At 41.7% G+C, this 23,226-nt stretch overlaps 1 protein-coding gene across 6 annotated transcripts in view; it reads right to left on the bottom strand.

The window, feature by feature from the left end:
• The window catches only part of evi5a (ecotropic viral integration site 5a), a 292,185-nt gene that overhangs the window by 108,253 nt on the left and 160,706 nt on the right, over positions 1-23,226 (bottom strand). For all 6 annotated transcript variants that reach the window (XM_063064647.1, XM_063064648.1, XM_063064649.1 and 3 more), the window contains 3 exons: positions 5,862-6,020; positions 2,868-3,014; positions 505-600 (listed from right to left, as the gene is read on the bottom strand). In XM_063064647.1, coding sequence (XP_062920717.1) covers positions 505-600; positions 2,868-3,014; positions 5,862-6,020 — 402 coding nt within the window. The remainder of the gene's footprint in view (positions 1-504; positions 601-2,867; positions 3,015-5,861; positions 6,021-23,226) is intronic.

Raw genomic sequence — 23,226 nt, 5'->3', positions numbered from 1 at the left:
AGATAATGCTCATCTGACTATTACCTGATTTTTTAAAAAATCCAAAAATTCTCATTCAATAATACTGCTATGACTTCAATCTGAGCCCATTACCTAAACTTCGAGTGATATTGTTCCAGTATAATGGCTTGAATTCACCATTTTTCATGCTGGATTAATTTTACAGTGTATTTAAGGAAATGTGATCCCACAAATGTAAAGCAACATTTGAAACAGGAAATCAAAAGCACACTGCCTCTACTGGTTCAGTAAAAACACCTGATATCATAATACGCATACAAGACGACAGGAAACTCTGACATAATCTGCTGATTTACTTCACAGCAACAGGGGACACATCATGAACTGGACAGAATTTCAATGTGGTTAAAGGATGTGTCAAGATTTTGTTAAACTATCTGGAAAATACCAGAATCCAAACTATAACTGAACATTTCTGATCAAGTGAAATCTAGAAAGATCACTGAAAAGAGTTCCATTAAATTTAACTTCCATTTTCATTACCTGCATTTCCAGTTCAGCGATTTTCTGTCGAAGTTCAGCCATGGCTGCAATGCTGTCTGCTTCTCTAAGTCTTACTGCCATCACATCTTCTTTATTCTAAAATTAAACCAAATTACTTAAAAGGTAAATGATTCAGAAAAAACATTAGAGGATTTCTCTTAGATGAAATTATTAAAATTTTAATACTTTGCAAGGCTATTTAGCATAAGATACTATTTCACGGTTTAAACTTATTTGATTGGGGAAGAGGAGGAAAGAAGTGGAGATAAAGTTCATGTGATGGCTCCCCAATTAAAAATTAAATCTGGCAGAAAAACAGCAAAAACTATTCTTTACATACAGTACACTTCATTAATTTTTAAAAATTTTCACTAATCTTGAAATGGTTTTGAATAAAGAAAAGAACAAAAACTAGTGTTAATCCGTTAAAGCTTTGCTGAACTGCAGAGTTTTTGATTTCAACTTCAAATGATGCTTTCAAAAGGCATTATGGGGCATTTAACCATGTTAGGTGTACTATAGAAATGAAATATTCTGAAGAACTTCATCTTAGTTAATGAATATACCCAAAACAATTAAATATTGTACTCTGAAAACAAACTTTTGACTCAAAACAGTTAAAAATTTTTACTGAAAAATATCTGGTTTCTTAAACTTCCTGCTGGTGAATGCTATCTCACATTTAATGCAATTATCCTGGATAGCAGTATTTCTTTTCTCAAAAAAAAACACATGGAAAAAACACTGCTAATATTACATACATAGTATTTTAAACTTCAAGAGACCAGTTCAAGATTTTTTGCTGGTTCACGTAAGTACCCTTGGGTACATAGACCTTGGGAAATCAGGCAGGTTTGCAGTTATTACAATCTTATAAACATCTAAACGACTGCAATTTCTGAGATTGTGGTTTTATAACCACTTAAAAGCTTGTAAGTTACAGCAAAATTCACGTTGAAAGCTTTTCAATATTGATAAATTTGCAGCTGCAGGAGCTAATCTCTTTGAAGAGGATACCTTGCTGTGGGTGCAAAAACTGGTTTTGCCTACAGCTGGAATTGCCGGAACACAATGATGTTGAAGTAGTTATTGTCAACTGAAGATACTCTCAAGTGGATTGAGCAAGACACGAAGGTTCATGTGCACAAGTGACTGAAGTGTAATGCTTGACTAAACATAAAAGTAGAAGCTTTTCATTTGGCAATTCATATTGTAATCTATGATGCACTTTGGAATTGGTATGAATTTCTGAAAGTTTAATGAAAATATTATTGCTTTATAGGTACTGCAATATTCTTACTGAAAACAAAATCTAAACTGCATGTACAGATATTAATAACCAAAGGTGTGCAAAATTAAACTTGTGTAAACTAACTTGAATATTTGAATATGAATAATCATTACAGAAGCTTTACACAAGTAATTTGGCATCAATATCCCACAGCCTTCGTGTAACAGAAAATTCTACTAGCCGTACAAGTACAGCTTCAACACCAATACAATAGATACATCAAAAAATAGTTTGTGGAAACAATCAACCCAGAATCACCATGCTTCCAGCACCAACATAACCTGGCCACAGCTTACCAACTCTAACCTGTATGCCTTTGGTATGTGGGAAGAAGCAGCTTTCAGACAGACACTTTATTTGGAAAGGGTATGGTCTTCATGTTGGTAATTGGGATTATTGTAGATGGACAATAAGGTCTGCTTGAATGTGGTAGGCCGAAGAGCCAGTTTCTGTGTCGTGCAAATCTATGACTTGGCCAGAGCGAGATAGTGAAATGACAATTCAACAGTAACATCACATGTTGCCTGATTGCTGCTCAAGGATTCCTTTGCGTTGCAACATGACCACAGAAACCCAGCCGTTTGCTGAAAGCCACAAGGCCAAAAAAGGCAAGTATGACTGCATGGTGCAGCTTTGGAGTTCAACTGGCAACCAGTCTACATCAGTAGGCTAGATTATGGACAAACCAGAATGAAATGGGATGTTGCGATCATTTCTTGAAAAATACTACCAAACCAGTTTGATTTTAATGGGTATTTTTATGATGGTTAGCTTAAAAATATATTTATCCTCAATTTATTTAACTCCACAACAATTTACGAAGGTGCAAAATGAACTCAGATTATTATATTCTTTGTAACAATTTTGCAGAGAACTGTTATTATGAACATGACTTTCTCACATAAATCATAATTTCTTCATCAATTTCCTCAAAATGTTAATTCTTTCAGTTTCTTCCTCACATTTTTGAAGAACAGCAGATAACCTACCCACAGAAAATGCATTATGGCAAAAATTAAGTCACTATGATTATTTGCTTCACTCTGAATAGAATGTACTTCACATACTGTACCTTGCAGTCCATTTCAGCCATTTTCCGTTTGGATTCATTTAATTGAGTGAGTAGTCCCTTATTCTGGGCTGAGAGATATTGCACCTTCTCACGGAGGCTGTTGCACTCCTTTTCTGCTCGACACAGCTGGTTACTGCTGATTTGGTTCTGAGGTTTCCATGTGGTAGAAACAGAGACAAAAAAAAATTAGAAACTGTAATTTCCAAATTCCTTTCTAAATTCCCATTTCACAAGTTCAGAAAAATACTGGAAAAAAAGGCTAATTTCATTGGAATATCACATACTTTTTCTCCACAGGTACATTGATTAATTACACTTATCTTCACATACTCTTTCAAAAGGGAGTAATGCTTATAGGCAACAACAGGTAATGGCACTTTGTCTGGTAGCCATAAAGAACATCAGGTTCTGAAGCAAAGATATTCCTTTTATCAATGCCTGCTTGAATCCAGTGCCCTCTACAGTGGAGCTGCTGTACTTAAGCCCAGGACAAGATGCGGTAGACTAAACATAACCAGATTGGATTAAAAAAATAGTGTAAAACAGTAAAATATAAATTCCATTTGAATCTCTTGAAGGAAAAACAAAAATTTGGTTGTATATAGTATAAACTCAACAAAACAAATTATTTTCATGGTTAAAAAATCTACTTGACATTCTACTCCCCTCCCAGATAAATATGTACTGTTTACCACAGCATTAAAAGTTTTGTTCAGTCAAAACCAACTCACAGCTAATTAATTTTTTTTCTTTCAACTTTTCAACAGCTGGAATACTTTGCTCTGAGACTAATATTTGTATCTCTTGGTGGATTAAATCAGGAATAATTAATTTTCTGCCATGGCAATAATTTATAAGTAGCTTCAATAAGCAAAAACTATAACTCTGCATCTCAAGGAAAACTGATTATCTGCATAGAACAATACTAAACAAGAACAGGATCTTGGGCCCACCATGTCTTAACCCACTATGATGCTATTCCAAATTAATCCCACCTGCCTGCACTTAGCCTGTATCCCTCTATCCCTTGCCTGTTCACATGTCTGTATAAATACCTCCTAAACATCGCTATTTACCTGTGTCTGTAACCTCCCGTGGCAGCATGTCCCAGGCACCTATCACATTGTGTAAAATAAAAATAGCCTCACACATCTCCCCTAAACATTCTCTCTATCATGTGATACAAATGCTTTCTAGTATTTAACATTTCCAGCTGGGGGTGGGGGGAACCTATCTGTTCCTGTCATCATTATATATACTTCCATCAAGTCACCATTCAGCCTCCAATGATCCAGTGAAAATAACCCAAGCTTGTTCAACCTCTCCTTATTATCATTAGCACAATCTGCCTGCTGAAGTACAATTTAACTAGATACAAGTTCTATCAATGGTTCTTCAGTTATTACACAAATACCTCATGTTAAATTCTTCTTAAAAAGCCATTTGATCTCCCCATCCCAGCAGAGGCAAACAGATTGTTGTATTTTATGGCTAGTTTTGCCATCTTCAATTGCCATCTGGAGTGTCACAGCCTCCAGAAATGTGCCTCACAGACCTCTGGACCCAGTCTCAGAAAATTAACCTCATCAACATTTCCATTTCACACTGTTTTCCTATAGTAATTTCAAATATTGCTTTACTCATTTACACCTCCTCCAGACTGACCTTTTGCTCCCTCTCTTGTCCAATCACTATCATTGTTCACATGGTACTCCTTCATCACAAAACCTCTCCAGACTTCCACCCTACCACATCATTTTCTGATTCCCTCCGCTTGGCAACTTAGAGGATGTTCATCTCAAATTGTTCTGAATTCAGATGAAAGCAACTGATCTGTCATGTTCAATGGTATTTCCAGTAAACCTCAAAGTTATCAACAATGACATCTACAAAGGTCATTAGAAGGAACCGCACAAGGTATCAGAAACACTGTGTTACATATCTAAAGTGTGATTTAAGTGATCAACGCTTCTTGAAATTAAACTTAGTTCTAATTTCAACTAATATCCTTCACATCTAATGATAGAAAAATAAAGATTATTAGCATTGTGAGCTGTTGCAGTAATGGACTGTAATCTGGAATAGTAAAGCAGAATGGTCTGATAGATTCACACAGCATGGAAACAGACCATTCAGCCCATGACATCCACATTAATCAGCGGCATCCATCTGTATTACTCACATCATCCAACACTTGGCTTCTAGCCTTCTTGGCTCCAAGTGCTTGTCTACATGAGGATTAAATTCTACTCCCATCACTCTCTGTCGGCACATCTTCATACTCTCTACTCCCCATCTGGAAAAGGGCTCCCTCAAATAGCCTCTGAATCTCTCATTTACACCTTACCCTGAATCTATGTCCTTTAGTTTTGTTCACTTCTGATCAGAAGATAAGAAATTCCTGCAATCTATCCTATCCCTGCCCATTATAATTTTTCTACGTTAGTTAGTTCTTGATTGATTTGAGATACAGTGTGGAATAGGCCCTTCTGATCCTTTGAGCCACACCACCCAGCAATCCCCCAATTTAATGCTAGCCTAATCATGGGACAATTTACAATGACCAATTAACCTACCAACCGGGACGTCTTTGGACTGTGGGGGGAAACCAGAGCACCCAGAGGAAACCCACGTGGTCACAGGGAGAACATACAAACTCCTTACAGGCAATGGCAGGAATTGAACCTGAATCATCTGTACTGCAAAGCTTTGTGCTAACCACTATGCTACCATGCTGCCCTCTTAACTTCCTCTGCTCCAGAAAAAATGCACCTAGCTTCCCTCAATAAAAGGATGAATTAGGAAAACGAAAATGGAAAGCAATCGGGGTCAGCAAATAGGTCACCAACCAACATACTGATCTCTCAGTATCCCCCAAGGAATAAAGTGAATAAAACTGGGAATAAAAAGAATTATACCAGGTAAATCATGTTAACATTAAACCTATGAAACAAACTTTAGTTCATGGGTAAAGTCAATAACTGCTGTTTGTACCTGTGTTTCAAGTTCCAACATTCGTTGCTTAACCTCTTTCAATTCAGCCTGTGTTTCTGCTCCTCTGAGGCGTACAGTCATCAGTTCATCCTGCAGTTCACTCACAGCATTCTTTCGAGGTGAATCTTTCCACCTGCTAGTAGTTCTAGCCAGATGACGCTGGAAACAATTTGAAAATTAGAGAAAATGCCTATTATTTTGTTATAGGAACATTTACCAATAGACAAAGACACATTATTTACTATTAGGTCTTCAGTTCAATCATACGAAGTTCAAAAGGACCTAACAACTTTATCAGTGGTTTATTAAATAATTCCAATGTTGTCACTCCATTGTGCTTTATTAGAAATTTGAGCCGGTCATTCTGTTCACTTTGATTTCAGCAACTTACCAGATTTACAATCTTATATACCTTAAGGTCACACCTCAGATATCTTTTCACACTAATAGTCTGAAAATTTTCAGTCCTCCTTATTACAAACACACAATTGACTCTGATGCCATACTTTGTTTCTTCACTGTAGACATTTTTTACAGAATAAAACAATTACAAACAGTAAGACTGATCAACAGCTCCAGCTACCAACTCCACCACTACTTTATTACCTGGCGTCAGTCATCTTATATACAGCCTGGTGTCGCTTTATGGATATACAATCAACTGTCTTATACAGTATTTATACAATATTTATATATATTATGTTTTTAAATTATTACTATTGTATTCTTTATCTCATTTTTTTGTGTTGCATCAGATCAGGAGTAACAATTATTTTGTTCTCCTTACACTTGTCTACAGGAAATGAAATTAAACAATCTTCAACCTTGAGGCAAATTAAATAAACTATCGCAAACAACCTTTGAAAGGTCTTCCCTTGACCTGCTTTTGTTGCTTGGCCTATGAAGTCCATCATTCTATTTTGATGATTACTACATTATTTCTACTAAATTTATTTACAATATGCATTCAAAATCTCAGATGGCTTTCCGCTGACATAAAACTGGTGCAGCTACCATCTGCTCAGTCACTTCACCTTCACCTGTGACTGGCTGATTAAGAATGAAATTAGGCAAGAGTTATCCCACCCAAAAGGAATTCAGTGATATCATTAATTACATCAAACATCAAAGGCAGAAGGGTGGGGGGGGGGGTGTAGATTATTTTTATTATAATTTTCCCCCGCAATCCATCAACTAAAACTAAATGAGATTTCATCCTTTCAAACCCCATACTTAGCTGCAAAGTAGTTGAAGAATTTTGTCATTAAAATTGGGGGAAAAAAAATCCAATAAGCTGCTAGTTTTATCCCATTCTATCCAGCCAGATTTCTCTGGCTTCTACCCTCAAACTTGCATTTTTCTCATCTCACTCCCCACACCCATCTCCTGCACCTGACCCTAATGATCATTCAATTTTCTGTTCCCATGTGAGCTGATATTAATATTTGTTTTCTTACCATCTTCAAATCTGCCTTCAACACTCCTCTTCAAAAATCAAATGACTTAGTCCCCTTTTATCCTGCAGACACCCCCTCATCTTCAATGATCCGAAGTAGCCCTCTTATATACAGACCTTGCAATCCCTAGCCCACATGCTCTTCTGCACACCACTGCTGTAATGCATGATTAGTTGAGTTACTATTGTCTTCCAATCAGCTTGAACCTGTCTGCCCATTCTCCTCTGACTTCTCTCATTAACAAGACATTTTCACCTGCAGAACTGCTGCTCAATAGATACTTTTTTTTTGTTTTTCACACCATTCTCTGTAAACTTCTGAGAATGTGGTGGTGCTTGAAAATTCCAGGAGATCAGCAGTTTCTCAGAAACTCAAACCACCCTGTATGGCACCAACAATCATTCCACAGTCAAAGTCACTTAGTTCACATTTCTACCCCGTTCTGATGTTTGGTATGAAAAATAGCTGCACCTCTTAACCATGCATATGATTTTAAAAAAAGGCTGTAGTCAGTATGGTTTCCTAAGAAAAAAATCTTGCCTGACAAATCTGTTGGAATTCTTTAAAGAAATAACACACAGGATAGAGAAAGGAGAACCCCTTGATTTTGTGTACTTGGATTAAAAAAGCGAACAGATTGCGAAGGGGAAGGTTATTTATTCGGCAGTTTAAATGGGGCACAACTGCACAAGCATGAAGGTCAGCCTGTGAGACAGCGGGAGACTTTAAAAAGCGAACAGATTGAGAAGGGGAAGGTTATATCTTCGGCAGTTTGAACGGGGCGCGACTGTGCAAGCCCGTGAAGGTCGGCCTGTGAGACAGTGGGGGACTTTAAAAGGCGAACAGATTAACGGAGCGGGCGACGGAATAGTGGGAGACAGAGTAGGAAGGCTTTGGCTCGAGAAGCTTCGTCGAGCAGAGGCTGAGTACGAGCTTGCTCCCAGTGAGGTAAGGCCAGGTAAGTTCCTTTAACTAGTCTAATTAACTTAGAAGTAGGCAATGGAGGCAGCAGTTAGGGCAGTTGAGTGCAGTATGTGGGAAGTCAGGGTGGGCACAACTGTCCCTGATGACTACACCTGTAAAAGGTGCATACAGCTGCAGCTCCTGACAAACTGAGTTAGGGAACTGGAGCTGGAGGAACTTCAGATCATTCATGAGGCAGAGGCAGAAAGAGACAGGAGTTACAGGGAGATAGTCACCCCTAATATCAGGAGACAGGTAGCTGGGTGACTGTCAGGAGAGGGAAGGGGATTAGACAGAATGAGCAGAGCACCCCTGTGGCTGTTCCCATCGATAATAAGTATACCGTTTTGGATACTGTTGGTGAGGATGACCTACCAGGGACAAGTTGCCGTGGTTGTGTCTCTGGCACCGAGACTGGGCCCTCAGCTCAGAAGGGAAGGAGGGAAAAGAGGAGAGCAGTAGTGATAGGGGATTCGATAGTTAGGGGGACAGATAAGATGTTCTGCGCAAGAGACCGAGAATCCCGGATGGTCTGTTGCCTCCCTGGTGTCAGGGTCCGCGACATCTCGGATCACGTTCTCAGTATTCTCAAGAGGGAGGGTGAGCAGCTAGATGTCGTGGTCCATGTAGGGACCAATGATGTGGATAGGAAGAAGGAGGAGGTCCTGCAAAGAGAATTTAAAGAGTTAGGTGCAAAGTTGAAGGACAGGACCTCCAGGGTTGCAATCTCAGAATTGCTACCCGTGCCATGTGCTAGTGAGGCTAGAAACAGGAAGATAATGCAGCTAAATACGTGGCTAAGGAGTTGGTGCAGGAGGGAGGGCTTCATGTTCCTGGACAATTGGGCCTTGTTCCAGGGAGGATAGGACCTGTTCCGACGGGACGGGTTGCACCTGAACTGGAGGGGGACTAACATCCCTGCAGGAAGGTTTGCTAGTGCTGTTAAGGGGGGGGTTTAAACTAGATTTGCCGGGGCAGGGGAAACAGTGTTAGAGCAGATAGTGAGGTGGAGGAGGATAAACTGCAAGTATAGTGCATGGAGTAAAGCCAGATCTAACATATACAGAGGCTTTGAGGAAAGCGAAACAGAATGAAGGGTGTGAAGGTAGTAAGGTAGAAGGGCTAAAGTGCGTGTACTTCAATGCAAGAAGCATCAGCAACAAAGGTGATGAACTGACAGCTTGGATACATACATAGAATTATGATGTAGTGGCCATAACAGAGACTTGGCTGGCACCAGGATAGGAATGGATTCTCAATATTCCTGGATTTTTGTGCTCTAAAAGGGATGGAGACAGGGGAAAAAGGGGAGGAGGTGTGGCATTACTGGTCAGGGATACCATAACAGCTACAGAAAGGGTGGGTAATGTAGCAGGATCCTCTTTTGAGTCAGTATGGGTGGAAGTCAGGAACAGGAAGGGAGCAGGAAGGGGCCTATATTTTATAGGCCTCCCGGTAGCAGCAGAGAATCCAAGGAGCAGATTGGGAGGCAGATTTTGGATAGCTGCAAAAATAACAGGGTTGTTATCATGGGTGACTTTAACTTCCCTAATCTTGATTGGCATCTGATTAGTTCCAATGGTTTAGACGGGGCAGAGTTTGTTAAGTGTGTCCACGACGGATTCCTGTCAGAGTACATTGACAGGCTGACTAGGGGGAATACCATATTAGATCTAGTATTAGGTAATGAGCTGGGTCAGGTTACAGATCTCTCAGTGGGTGAGCATCTGGGGGACAGTGACCACCGCTCCCTGGCCTTTAACATTATCATGGAAAAGGATAAAATCAGAGAGGACAGGAAAATTTTTAATTGGGAAAGGGCAAATTATGAGGCTGTAAGGCTAGAACTTGCGGGTGTGAATTGGGATGATGCTTTTGCAGGGAAATGTACTATGGACATGTGGTCGATGTTTAGGGATCTCTTGCAGGATGTTTGGGATAAATTTGTCCCGGTGAGGAAGATAAAGAATGGTAGGGTGAAGGAACCATGGATGACAAGTGAGGTGGAAAATCTAGTCAGGTGGAAGAAGGCAGCATCCATGAGGTTTAGGAAGCAAGGATCAGATGGGTCTATTGAGGAATATAGGGTAGCAAGAAAGGAGCTTAAGAAGGGGCTGAGAAGAGCAGGAAGGGGGCATGAGAAGGCCTTGGTGAGTAGGGTAAAGGAAAACCCCAAGGCATTCTTCAATTATGTGAAGAACAAAAGGATGACAGGACTGAAGGTAGGACTGATTAGAGATAAAGGTGGAAAAATGTGCCTGGAGGCTGTGGAAGTGAGCGAAGTCCTCAATGAATACTTCTCTTCAGTATTCACCAATGAGAGGGAACTTGATGACGGTGAGGACAATACGAGTGAGGTTGATGTTCTGGAGCATGTTGATATTAAGGGAGAGGAGGTGTTGGAGTTGTTAAAATACATTAGAACGGATAAATCCCCAGGGCCTGATGGAATATTCCCCAGGCTGCTCCACGAGACTAAGATCTTTATGTCCTCATTGTCCCCAGGAATGGTACCGGAGGATTGGAAGGAGGTGGCTGGCCTGCAGAAAGCAGAGGGTCGTGGTGGAGGGAGTACATTCAGACTGGAGGATTGTGACTAGTGGTGTCCCACAAGGATCGGATCTGGGACCTCTAATTGTCATGATTTTTATTAATGACTTAGAAGGTAGAAGGGTGGGTTGGCAAGTTTGCAGACGACACAATGGTTGGTGGTGTTGTGGATAGTGTAGAGGATTGTCGAAGATTGCAGAGAGACATTGATAGGATGCAGAAGTGGGCTGAGCAGTGGCAGATGGAGTTCAACCCAGAGAAGTGTGAGGTGGTACACTTTGGAAGGACAAATTCCAAGGCAGAGTACAAAGTAAATGGCAGGATACTTGGTAGTGTGGAGGAGCAGAGGGATCTGGGAGTACATGTCCACAGATCCCTGAAAGTTGCCTCACAGGTAGATAGGGTAGTTAAGAAAGCTTATGGAGTGTTAGCTTTCATAAGTCGAGGAATAGAGTTTAAGAGTCATGGGGTAATGATGCAGCTCTATAAAACTCTGGTTAGGCCACACTTGGAGTACTGTGCCCAGTTCTGGTCGCCTCACTATAGTAAGGATGTGGAAGCATTGGAAAGGGTACAGAGGAGATTTACCAGGATGCTGCCTGTTTTAGAGAGTATGCATTCTGATCAGAGATTAAGGGAGCTAGGGCTTTACTCTCTGGAGAGAAGGAGGATGAGAGGAGACATGATAGAGGTATACAAGATATTAAGAGGAATAGGTAGTGTGGTCAGCTAGCGCCTCTTCCCAAGGGTACTACTGCTCAATACAAGAGGACATGGCTTTAAGGTAAGGGGTGGGAACTTCAAGGGGGATATTAGAGGAAGGTTTTTTACTCAGACAGTGGTTGGTGTGTGGAATGCACTGCCTGAGTCAGTGGTGGAGGCAGACACACTAGTGAAATTTAAGAGACTACTAGACAGGTATATGGAGGAATTTATGGTGGGGGGTTATATGGGAGGCAGGGTTTAAGGGTCGGCACAACATTGTGGGCCAAAGGGCCTGTACTGTGCTGTACTATTCTATGTTCTATGATTGTCAGAAGACCATTGACAAGGTGCCACACACAAGGCTACTATGAGCTCATGGTATTACAGAAAAGATTCCACCATGGATAAAGCAGTGGCTGATTGGCAGGAGGCAAAGAGTGGGAATAAAGGCAGCCTTTTAAAGCTGGCTGCTGGTGAATAGTGGGTCTATGTTGGGACCACTAGAGACAGGATGGGAAGAGGAATAGTCCAGGTAGCTGTGAGAGTCCGTAGGCTTATAGTAGAGATCAGTAGATAAGCTCTCTCCAGAGACAGAGACAGAAAGATCAAGAAAGGGGAGGGAGGTGTCGGAAATGGACGAGGTAAACTTGAGGGCAGGGTGAAAGTTGGCGGCAAAGTTAATGAAGTCAACAAGTTCAGCATGCCTGTCTCTTGCAAAAATGCCATCCCCTTCTCGCAACTCCTCCATCTCTGCCGCATCTGCTCTCAGGATGAGGCTTTTCATTCCAGGACGGAGCAGATGTTCCCCTTTTTTTTTAAAGAAAGGGGCTTCCCTTCCTCCACCATCAACTCTGCTCTTAAACGCATCTCTCCCATTTCACAAACCTCTGCTCTCACCCCATCCTCCCGCCACCCCACTAGGAATAGGGTTCCCCTTGTCCTCACCGACCACCCCACCAGCCTCCAGGACCAACATATAATTCTCCGTAATTTCCGCCACCTCCAACGGGATCCCATCACTAAGCACATCTTTCCCTCCCCCTCCCCCCGCTTTCACAGGGATCGCTCCCTACGCGACTCCCTTGTCCATTCGTCCCCCCCATCCCTTCCCACCGATCTCCTTCCCGGCACTTATCCTTGTAAGCGGAACAAGTGCTACACCTGTCCTTACACTTCCTCCCTCACCACCACTCAGGGCCCCAGACAGTCTTTCCAGGTGAGGCTTCACCTGTGAGTCGGCTGGGGTGATATACTGCATCCGGTGCTCCCGATGTGACCTTCTATATATTGGCGAGACCCGACGCAGGCTGGAAGACCATTTCGCTGAACACCTACGCTCTGTCCGCCAGAGAAAGCAGGATTTCCCAGTGGCCACACATTTTAATTCCACGTCCCATTCCCATTCTGATATGTCTATCCACGCCTCCTCTACTATCAAAATGAAGCCACACTCAGGTTGGAGGAACAACACATTATATTCCGTCTGGGTAGCCTCCAAGCTGATGGCATGAACATTGACTTCTCTAACTTCCATTAATGCCCCACCTCCCCTTCGTACCCCATCTGTTATTTATTTATTATTAATTTTTTTCTCTCTCTCCTTTTTCTCCCTCTGTCCCTCTCACTATACTCCTTGCCTATCCTCTGGGCTTCCCCCTTCCCCCTTTCTTTCTCCCCAGGCCTCCTGTCCCATGATCCTCTCCCTTCTCCAGCCTCATATCCCTTTTGCCAATCGACTTTCCAGCTCTTAGCTCCATCCCTCCCCCTCCTGTCTTCTCCTATCATTTCGGATCTCCCCCTCCCCCTCCCAATTTCAACTCTCTTACTATCTCTTCTTTCAGTTAGTCCTGACGAAGGGTCTCGGCCCAAAATGTCGACTGACCTCTTCCTATAGATGCTGCCTGGCCTGCTGCGTTCACCAGTAGTTTTTGTGTGTGTTGCTTGGAATTCCAGCATTTGCAGATTTCCTCGCGTTTGCGAGATGAAATACAGTGTCAGAAAGTGTCTAGTCATGCACTTTGGTAGAAGAAATGAAAAGGTTGACAATGCTCTGAATGATAAGAAAACACAAAAATCTGAGGTGCAACAGAACTTGGGAATCCTTGTGCAGGATTCCCTAAAGGTTAATTTGCAGGTTGAGTCTGTGGTAAGGAAGGTAAATGTGATGTTAGCATTCGTTTCAAGAGGACTGGAATATAAAAGCAAGGGTGTAATGTTGAAACTTCATGAAGCACTGGTGAGGCCTCACTTGGAGTACTGTGAGCAGATCTGAGCTCTTTATCTTAGAAAGGATACGCTGAAACTGGAGAGGATTCAAAGGAGGTTTACAAAAATGATTCCAGGATTGAATGGCTTGTCATACCTGGAGCATTTGATGACTCTGGGCCTGTACTCACTAGAATTCAGAAGAATGAGGGTTGACCTCATTGAAAACTAGCGAATCGTGAAAGGCCTTGATAGAATGTATGTGGGCAGGATACTTCCATGGTGGGAGAGTCTTAGAGGACACATCCTCAGAATACAGGTGTATCCCTTTAGGATGGAGATAAGCAGGAATTTCTTTAGCTAGAGAGTGGTGAATCTATGGAATTCTTTGTCACAGGCAGTTGTGAAGGCCAAGTCTTTATGTATATTGAAGGCAGAAGTTGACAGATTCTTGATTGGTCAGGGCATGAAGGGACACAGGGAGAAGGCAGGATATTGCTGCTGAGAGGAAAATTGGATCAATCATGATGAAATGGCAGAGAAGACTCGATGGGCCAAATGGCCTAATTTGCTCCTAAATCTTATGGTCTTATGACTGCATGCTTTTATGAATTGAGTCACTGTCACATGATTGGCTAATTAGATATTTGCATTAACGAACAGGTCTACAATTGTATCCAATAAAGTGGCTGCTGTGTAACTACAAAGTTCAAAGTGCATTATCAAAGTACGTATATTTTATGCAACCTTGAGACTTGCCTCCTGATAGGCAGCCACAAAGCAAAGAAACCCAATGAAACAAGAAGACCATCAAACACCCAGTGTGCAGAGAGAGAAAACAAATCGTGCAAACAATAAAAGTAAGCAAATAGCATCCAGAACTAAGGTTCACGCAGCCAGGCATCATTGCATCTGCTTCAGAAGTCCATTAGTTGCAAGTCAAAACCTCACTTCAGAGCAGAGATGAGTAAACCTCGTGGAAGAGCAAGCTAAATTCTCACCTCTGGCCATGACACACTGACCATTTCAATCTGGCCTGGCACTTAAATCATTCAAACCTTGGGTCGTTCCTCGCTCTCAGACCCAAGCCCTGCTGCTTCGATCCAGACTATAGCTGACCTTTCCAATTCAGCTCAATGCTTAAATCGATCAAACCTCAGGTATTTCTTTGCTCTTGTGGGGTCTTTCCTTGCTTTTGGGCTCCACCTCGACTCTGCCTTGCTTTGGTATGCTGCATTGTACTGCGTCCAAGTCTGCTCCAGCAATGGCAATACATTGGCTCATTCCCCACTCTCCCACTCAGATATGTCCTGCTCCTCCAAGACTTCAGTTCACACCACAAAAATGTCCTTTCAACTGCTATTTGGGTGGGATAACGCTTGCCTAATTTCATTCTTACTCAGGCACAGAATCATCAATAAAAGTTTACTCACAATCCTGCAAATACCTATCTTTGACCCACTCCTACACACTGACAAAAGCAATATCAGTCAAAAATAGTGCCAAATACATGTCAATATTACTATCTTCTAAATCACTTATACAATGCTTCTGACACCAATACTGAATGAGGAAAAACTTCCTCTAAATATTGAGTGGATCAAAGACATTGTCTTTCTCCTGTCCCACCTTTAATCTGTTCTACAGTCCATTTCCTGGTCTCCAAATCAATCTCTTTTCCATTTGCCTGTAACATTACCCAACTTGTTATTGCTGAACCATTTTTGTTTCTTTCAGATACAAATGTTTAAAATGGCCAAACTCTTGCTTTTTGCTGTTAACAGGGGCTCATTCACAACTCTACTGTTCGATCTAATTTTCATTGTACCATTCATCATTTATTCTGCACTTACTTATCTAATTAAAATTCCCACCTCAACTTCCAAAGTTTGTCATAGAAACATAGAAAATAGGTGGAGTAGGCCATTCGGCCCTTCGAGCCTACACCGCCATTCAGTATGATCATGGCTGATCATCCAACTCAGAATCCTGTACTTGTCTTCTCTCCATACCCCCGATCCCATTAGCCACAAGGGCCATATCTAACTCCCTCTTAAATATAGCCAATGAACTGGCCTCAACTGTTTCCTGTGGCAGAGAATTCCACAGATTCACCACTCTCTGTGTGAAGAAGTTTTTCCTCATCTCGGTCCTAAAAGGCTTCCCCTTTATCCTCGAACTGTGACCCCCTGTTCTGGCCTTCCCCAACATCAGAAACAATCTTCCTGCATCTAGCCTGTCCAATCCCTTTAGGATTTTATACGTTTCAATAAGATCCCCCCTCAATCTTCTAAATTCCAACGAGTATAAGCCTAGTCGATCCAGTCTTTCATCATATGAATGTCCTGCCATCCCAGGAATCAATCTGGTGAACATCAATCTGGTCATGGCCTTGCTTGACCCACCTCTGAATTTTCCTCTGGTTGAACAAGCTTCCAAGATGTTTGCACTCCTCCAATTCCAGAGATTCAATTGGTCCCAAATTTAAATGGTCTGACAACGGTTGCAAAGATTTCATCCTACTATAGACCATTCCCCATTACTATTTTTTACTTTGAATTACTCCTCAAAATCAAAGGCAAATCCTGCATCGCATTATATTTTCTTTTACTTCTTCCAGGCACTTAATATTTTATAGAACGTCAATGGTTACAAGAAACATCTGGGCCATTAGCCTGTTCTGCTCCTGGGATTTTCTGTTGGTGGAGTCAGTGGAGCTTGTTCTGGCCCCACACACAAGAAGCCTCACATAGCTGGCATGCTACATTGTTGAAGGGTCAAGAACTCAAGAACACAGCATAAAGGCAGCTGACATGAGAAATGATAATTTATGAGTGAAGCTTTTATATGCAGTGAATTAAGATCTGAAATGAACCTTTGAACAGGTATTGGAGACTGGCAACAGAGAGGGTGGATTTAATGTGAAGTTTAAAGTGAAATTGATGAATATCTGAACGGAAAAATAAATCTGTAGGGCTTGGGGAGAGGGTGGGGGTGTGGGACTTCATAGATTGCTTGTATATAATAATTAACTTAATAGTCATAGTCATACTTTATTGATCCCGGGGGAAATTGGTTTTCGTTACAGTTGCACCATGAATAATTAAATAATAATAAAACCATAAATAGTTAAATAGTAATATGTAAATTATGCCAGTAAATTATGAAATAAATCCAGGACCAGCCTATTGGCTCAGGGTGTCTGACCCTCCAAGGGAGGAGTTGTAAAGTTTGATGGCCACAGGCAGGAATGACTTTCTATGACGCTCTGTGTTGCATCTCAGTGGAATGAGTCTCTGGCTGAATGTACTCCTGTGCCCAACCAGTACATTATGTAGTGGATGGGAGACATTGTCCAAGATGGCATGCAACTTGGACAGCATCCTCTTTTCAGACACCACCGTCAGAGAGTCCAGTTCCATCCCCACAACATCACTGGCCTTACCAATGAGTTTGTTGATCCTGTTGGTGTCTGCTACCCTCAGCCTGCTGCTCCAGCACACAACAGCAAACATGATCGCACTGGCCACCACAGACTCGTAGAACATCCTCAGCATCGTCCTGGACCAAAAGGCCTGTAATCTGTGCTGTAATCTCCATTTTTGTTCATCAAGATTAAATTACTGCTTGAAGATCATCTTTTCCTATTCACCTCTAAATTCATGTAAATTCGGAAAAGGATAGAAAATACTTGGTTTCAAGGTTGGCAATTTAAATTGTTACTGAATTTACAAAATAGTTATAGGACCTAAGCATTTATATTTTATCAGTTCTACAATATTTGTGGATGAAATTGCAGTTCTGCAATCTCAAAAGACAGTAAATTTGATAGCAGAATGGAATGTTTTAGAAAACTATCAAATTAAGCAATACAACCCAGTGCTTCACCTGAAGGCATAATCAATTACTGGTGGCTGCATTTAGTCACCTGACCAGAATATTCTTGAATAAGTCACTGCTCTCAGGCAGTAAACTACACTCTGATTGGTAATAGAGTCATGCAAGGAAAATGGACCTTTGGTTCACCAACTCTATGCTGACAATCCATCATCCATTTTCACTAATCCTTAGTTAAAGAAAGTTCAAGTTTCAAAGTAAAATTTATTATCAGAGTAACCATGTCACCACATACAACCCCAAAATTCTTTTTCTGTGAGCATATTTAGCAAACCTATAGAACAGGAACTGCGAACAGGCTCAAAGAACAACAAACTGTGCAAATACAAATTTAAATAATTAGCAATAAATAACAAGCATGAAATAGCAAGATAAAAAATCCTTAAAGTGAGACCATCCACTGTGGGAATAGCAGAAGTGGAATGAGTGTCATTATCCCTTTTGTTCAAGAACCTGATGGCTGAGGGGTAGTAACTGTTCCTGAACCTGGTGGTGTGAGTCCTGAAGCTCCTGTACCTTCTACCTGACAGCAGCAGTGAGAAAGAGCATGGCCTGGGTGGTGAGGATCTTTGATGATGCATGCTGCTTTTCTATGGCAACGTTTCATGTAGATGGGCTCAATGGTTAGGAGGATCTTACCCGTGATGTATGACTTTTTATTTTATCCTCACATTCTTAACAAAGCCTTCCAGATTCCATGACTCATCAAAGCACGATGGCACTTTACATTAGGCAATTAACTTATTAACCTGCATGTCTCTGGGACTAAGGAGGAAAATTGGGAACTGGATAAAATACACACCGTCACCTGGTGTGCGAGCAAACTTCATGCAGATAACTCAGGACTAAACGTAGATCTCTGGTGTTGCAACAGCTACTAGCTGCACCAATGTGCCATTCAAACAATGACCATCAAGATGGCAGCAGTAAGAAAAGAGCATGGCCTGGGTGGTGAGGATCTTTGATGATGCATGCTGTTTTTCTATGGCAACATTTCATGTAGATGTGATCAATGGTTGGGAGGATCTTACCCATGATGTTACCATCACATGATGCATTAGACCCATCTCTTCTAATCCCAACTACCAGCATTTGCCATGTGGCCTTCTCTGTGCCACCAAATACCTGTGTAGTTATTTATTAAATATTGTGGGAATACTTGCCTCCAACCACCCACCAGTGGTGCATTCTAGATTCCAATCACTCTGTGTGAAGCTCCTCCTCAGATTCATTCTAATAATAACCCCCTTCCTAAACCTATGCCTTCTACTTTTACAAACAGATACCTTTACTTTGCAGGAAAAGTTTCTTACCATCTGTCCTGCCTGTGCCCTTCATGATTGGGTACTCCATCAGGATCCCCTTTGGTCTCCGGGATTACAGAAATAAGATGCTATAAGGATCCTCTCTGGCTCTGGGTTAGGGATGGCTGTGAAATAGAGGGAATCTATCCCCTCAAGCCTTAATTCTAGGCATTAACCTTCCTCTGGAAAAATGACACAAACTGATGTAGATTTCAAATTTATGACCTTGACTGAGACACCTGCTATCAATAACTGATGTGCGTGAAAGATAGGTATTTAGGTAGGATACTTTTAGGACCTTCCCAGCCCGCAAATGCCTGACTTATATACAGCATGTACATACGAATGAGCACTTTGGAGACCAGCAGGAAGAATTTGTTAGCTGCTTAGGAAATGCAGACACCTGTCATTGTGTGGGAAATCGGCTCACAGCCATTTGTGAACTTGTGAACTGTTTGGGTTACAACAGTTCACAGGAACAGAACCTGCAGAGGACCTTTATCAAGCATTTCCTGCAGCAGCAAGGCAGAGTCCTTTAACAAGGAGGGCAAACTTTGTAAAGTAGGACTTTAGGGTGTTTGTCATCATTACAAACAGCACATGCTTCCGCCAGTTCACTTGGTTGAATCTCAACTAACACTGGGGAGGAAAAAAAAAATTCACTAGAAGCTAACATATATAAGAAACACAGTATCTCACTGCAGTAAAGAGCTAATTTGCATGTCTAGTCTATTAATTAATATTAATACATACCCATAAACCACAGCAAGAACAAGTCTGTGAAAAGCCCCAATTTACCAATCTGTCCAATACTTGGGGTGCTGAATTTCACCAAGGTGCCAGTCTTCCAAACTGAACTACCATTCAGGGCCCCAAACAGTCCTTCCAGGTGAGGCGACACTTCACCTGTGAGTCGGCTGGGGTGATATACTGCGTCCGGTGCTCTCGATGTGGCCTTCTATATACTGGCGAGACCCGACGCAGACTGGGAGACCGCTTTGCTGAACACCTACGCTCTGTCCACCAGAGAAAGCAGTATCTCCCAGTGGCCACACATTTTAATTCCACATCCCATTCTGGCATGTCTATCCACGGCCTCCTCTACTGTAAAGATGAAGCCACACTCAGGTTGGAGGAACAACACCTTATATTCCATCTGGGTAGCCTCCAACCTGATGGCATGAACATTGACTTCTCTAACTTCCGCTAATGCCCAACCTCCTCCTCGTACCCCATCCGTTATTTATTTTTATACACACATTTTTTCTCTCACTCTTCTTTTTCTCCCTCTGTCCCTCTAACTATACCCCTTGCCCATCCTCTGGTTCCCCCCCTTGTCTTTCTTCCCGGACCTCCTGTCCCATGATCCTCTCATATCCCCTTTGCCAATCACCTGTCCAGCTCTTGGCTCCATCCCTCCCCCTCCTGTCTTCTCCTATCATTTTGGATCTCCCCCTCCTCCTCTCAAATCTCTTACTAACTCTTCCATCAGTTAGTCCTGACGAAGGGTCTCGGCCTGAAACGTCGACTTTACCTTTTCCTAGAGATGCTGCCTGGCCCGCTGCGTTCACCAGCAACTTTGATGTGTGTTGCTTAAAGAACAATGATTTCATATTCAATCAAGGATGGCTGAATATCCTGTCATAATGTTTTTCAAAGGCAGACTCATTTTGTACAGCTTTTCTGTGATAGCTAGTATTAAAGTAGAGAGAGTCCCAGACTTGGGTTAAAAACATGACTGGGAGGAAGGGGAAGGAATTGGTGGGGAGGGGTGGAGGCAAAGGGGGAGGCGAGGAAATAAATTACGTGGGATTCATGTGGAGAAAATGATTTTCCCTAATGTATATTAAGGTCCACACTAAATGTGACCAAAGAAGATTTGCACACAACATACTCTGGTAAACCAGAGAAAAGGTCTACTTGGTCAGACTGAAACACCAATTAAAACCAATTATCACTTACTTTTCCCACCTACTTCTTCAAATATCAGATTAAATTTTAGGTGCTTTTTATGCCACATCGAAAAATTATTTGCATTCTGACTACTTAATACCACTGATATCGTGAGAAGTCTCTAACTGATCAAACCACATTCTTACTGCCATCTACTGAATCAAACAACTATTACAGTTAAGAATGTGAATTCATGAACTCTTCAACTTTCATTTTTAGACGAAGTAACTGACTGAAACTATAACCACCTCAGTACCAATGGGAAATTCAGAAATCTCAAGATGGTGCCCAGGCAGAACATCACGAAATGAATCTGGAGCAAAGAATACCACAGACTTTTACACTCATATCAGTACTAATAATGTTATTAAGAAGATCTGCACGACATTATAAGAACATAACAGTAGGTGGCCTTTTGACTCCTCTACCATTCAATTTCTAGGTGGTGGGATGGGGATACACCTCTACCAAAGTCCTTGTGCAAGACTTCCAGAATTAAATTTACAGGTTGAGTGTGTGGTAAAGAAGGTAAATGCAATCTTGGCATTTATTTCAAGGGCAATAGAATATAAAAGCAAGGAGATAATGCTGAGCCTTTATAAGACACTAGTCAGGCTGCACTTGGAGTACCGTCAAGTACCGTCAACAGTTTTGGGCCCCATATCTCAGAAAAGATATGTTGTCATTGGAGAGGTCCAGAGGAGGTTCATGAGGATGATTCTGGGAATGAAGGGGTTAAAATATGAGGAGTGTTTGACAGCTTATTGTAATCACTGGAAATCAGAAGAATGCTGGGGGGGGGGAAATCTCATTGAAACCTATTGAATGTTGAAAGATCTGGATAAGGTGGATGTGGAGAGGATGTTTCCTATGGTGGGGGTATCCAGAACTAGAGGGCACAGTCTCAAAATTGAGGGGCCACCCTTTAGAACAAAGTAAGGGGAATTGTTTTTTTAGCCAGAGAGTAGTAAATCTGTGGAATGCTCTGCTACAGACTGCGGTGGAAGCCATGCTCATGGGTTTATTTAAGGTGGAAGTTGATCATTTCCTGATCGGTCAGGGCATCAAAGGAAGGCAGGTGTATGGGGTTGAGCGGGATCCGGGATCAGCCATGATAGAAAGGTGAAGCAGACGTTGGCCTGAATGGCTTAATTCTGCTCCCATGTCTTATGGCCCAGTATCTCTGTGGACTGTGAAAGTACCTTCAGTAGTAAGGCTGCAGTGTTTCCAGAAGGTGGCTCTCTCTCCACTCTCTTGAAGTCAACTAAGAATGTTAAGGATAGGAAACAAGTGTGCTGACCATGCCTGCGATGCCAAGATCTTAAAATACAAATGATTGAGGGGTTTTCTTCATAAAATACTGAGGATAGTATTCCACAATGCCTTTCTTCTACCGAGAGTAACTGATGAAATCCTATAATGGTGCTTGAAGGGATACAGTTCAAGAATATCATTCACAAGACATCATTGTTCAGTTACTCTGAGTTTCTCCATTATGGCTTAAAACTGGTACTAGCTTCTTAGACAACCTGGTTGGGGAAATCCAGTGACAACAGTGCAATTGAAATCCTAATTTCTGATGGCTCTTATTTTTGACCAAAGAACTTATACACTCCCAATTTTTGCCAGTTACTCAGATTTACAAAACCATCTTAACACTTCTCAGCAGGTCAGGCAGAATCAATGGAGAAGAATAAAGAGGCAATGGGACACATTGAATAAAGGGACACAGGTGGATCCCGATGAAAAGTCTTGGCCCAAAATGGCAACTTTTTATTCCTCTCCATAGATGTTGTGTGTTCTGCTAAGATCCTTCAGCATTTTGTGCATATTATTTGGGATTTCTACCATCTGCACAACCTCATGTTCACACTCTTCCTTCTGGCTTAAACACATGTTTCCCACAACCTCCTGCCCCTTGTGTGCTTTGTTTAGATTGCAAAAACCTTTTAACTAAAAGCCAACCCATTCTTCCATCAAACGTCGAAGATCTTCTAACACCAGACCAAGCCGGGTTCAGGCCAGGCCGCTCTTGCTGCAGTCAAGTCCTGAACTTAACCCAGTACTTTGAGGATGGTTTTGAAATGCAACAAATTACAGGGGCAGTATTCGTTGACTTAACAGCAGCATACAACACTGTGAATCACACAGGCCTTCTACTGAAATTATCCAAAATGTTAAAGAACGAAACCACAGTCAAAGTAATAAGAAGCCTCCCAGAAAATAGCAGATTTTATGTAGAAATGAATGGAATTAAGAGTAGGTGGTGTCCACAAAAGAACGGACTACCACAGGGATCAGTCCTGGCACCACTACTATTTATTGTGTACA

Source organism: Mobula hypostoma, chromosome 12, assembly GCF_963921235.1.
Source record: "Mobula hypostoma chromosome 12, sMobHyp1.1, whole genome shotgun sequence".
Classification (NCBI taxonomy): domain Eukaryota; kingdom Metazoa; phylum Chordata; class Chondrichthyes; order Myliobatiformes; family Myliobatidae; genus Mobula; species Mobula hypostoma.
This window is presented reverse-complemented; position numbering and strand designations above follow the sequence as displayed.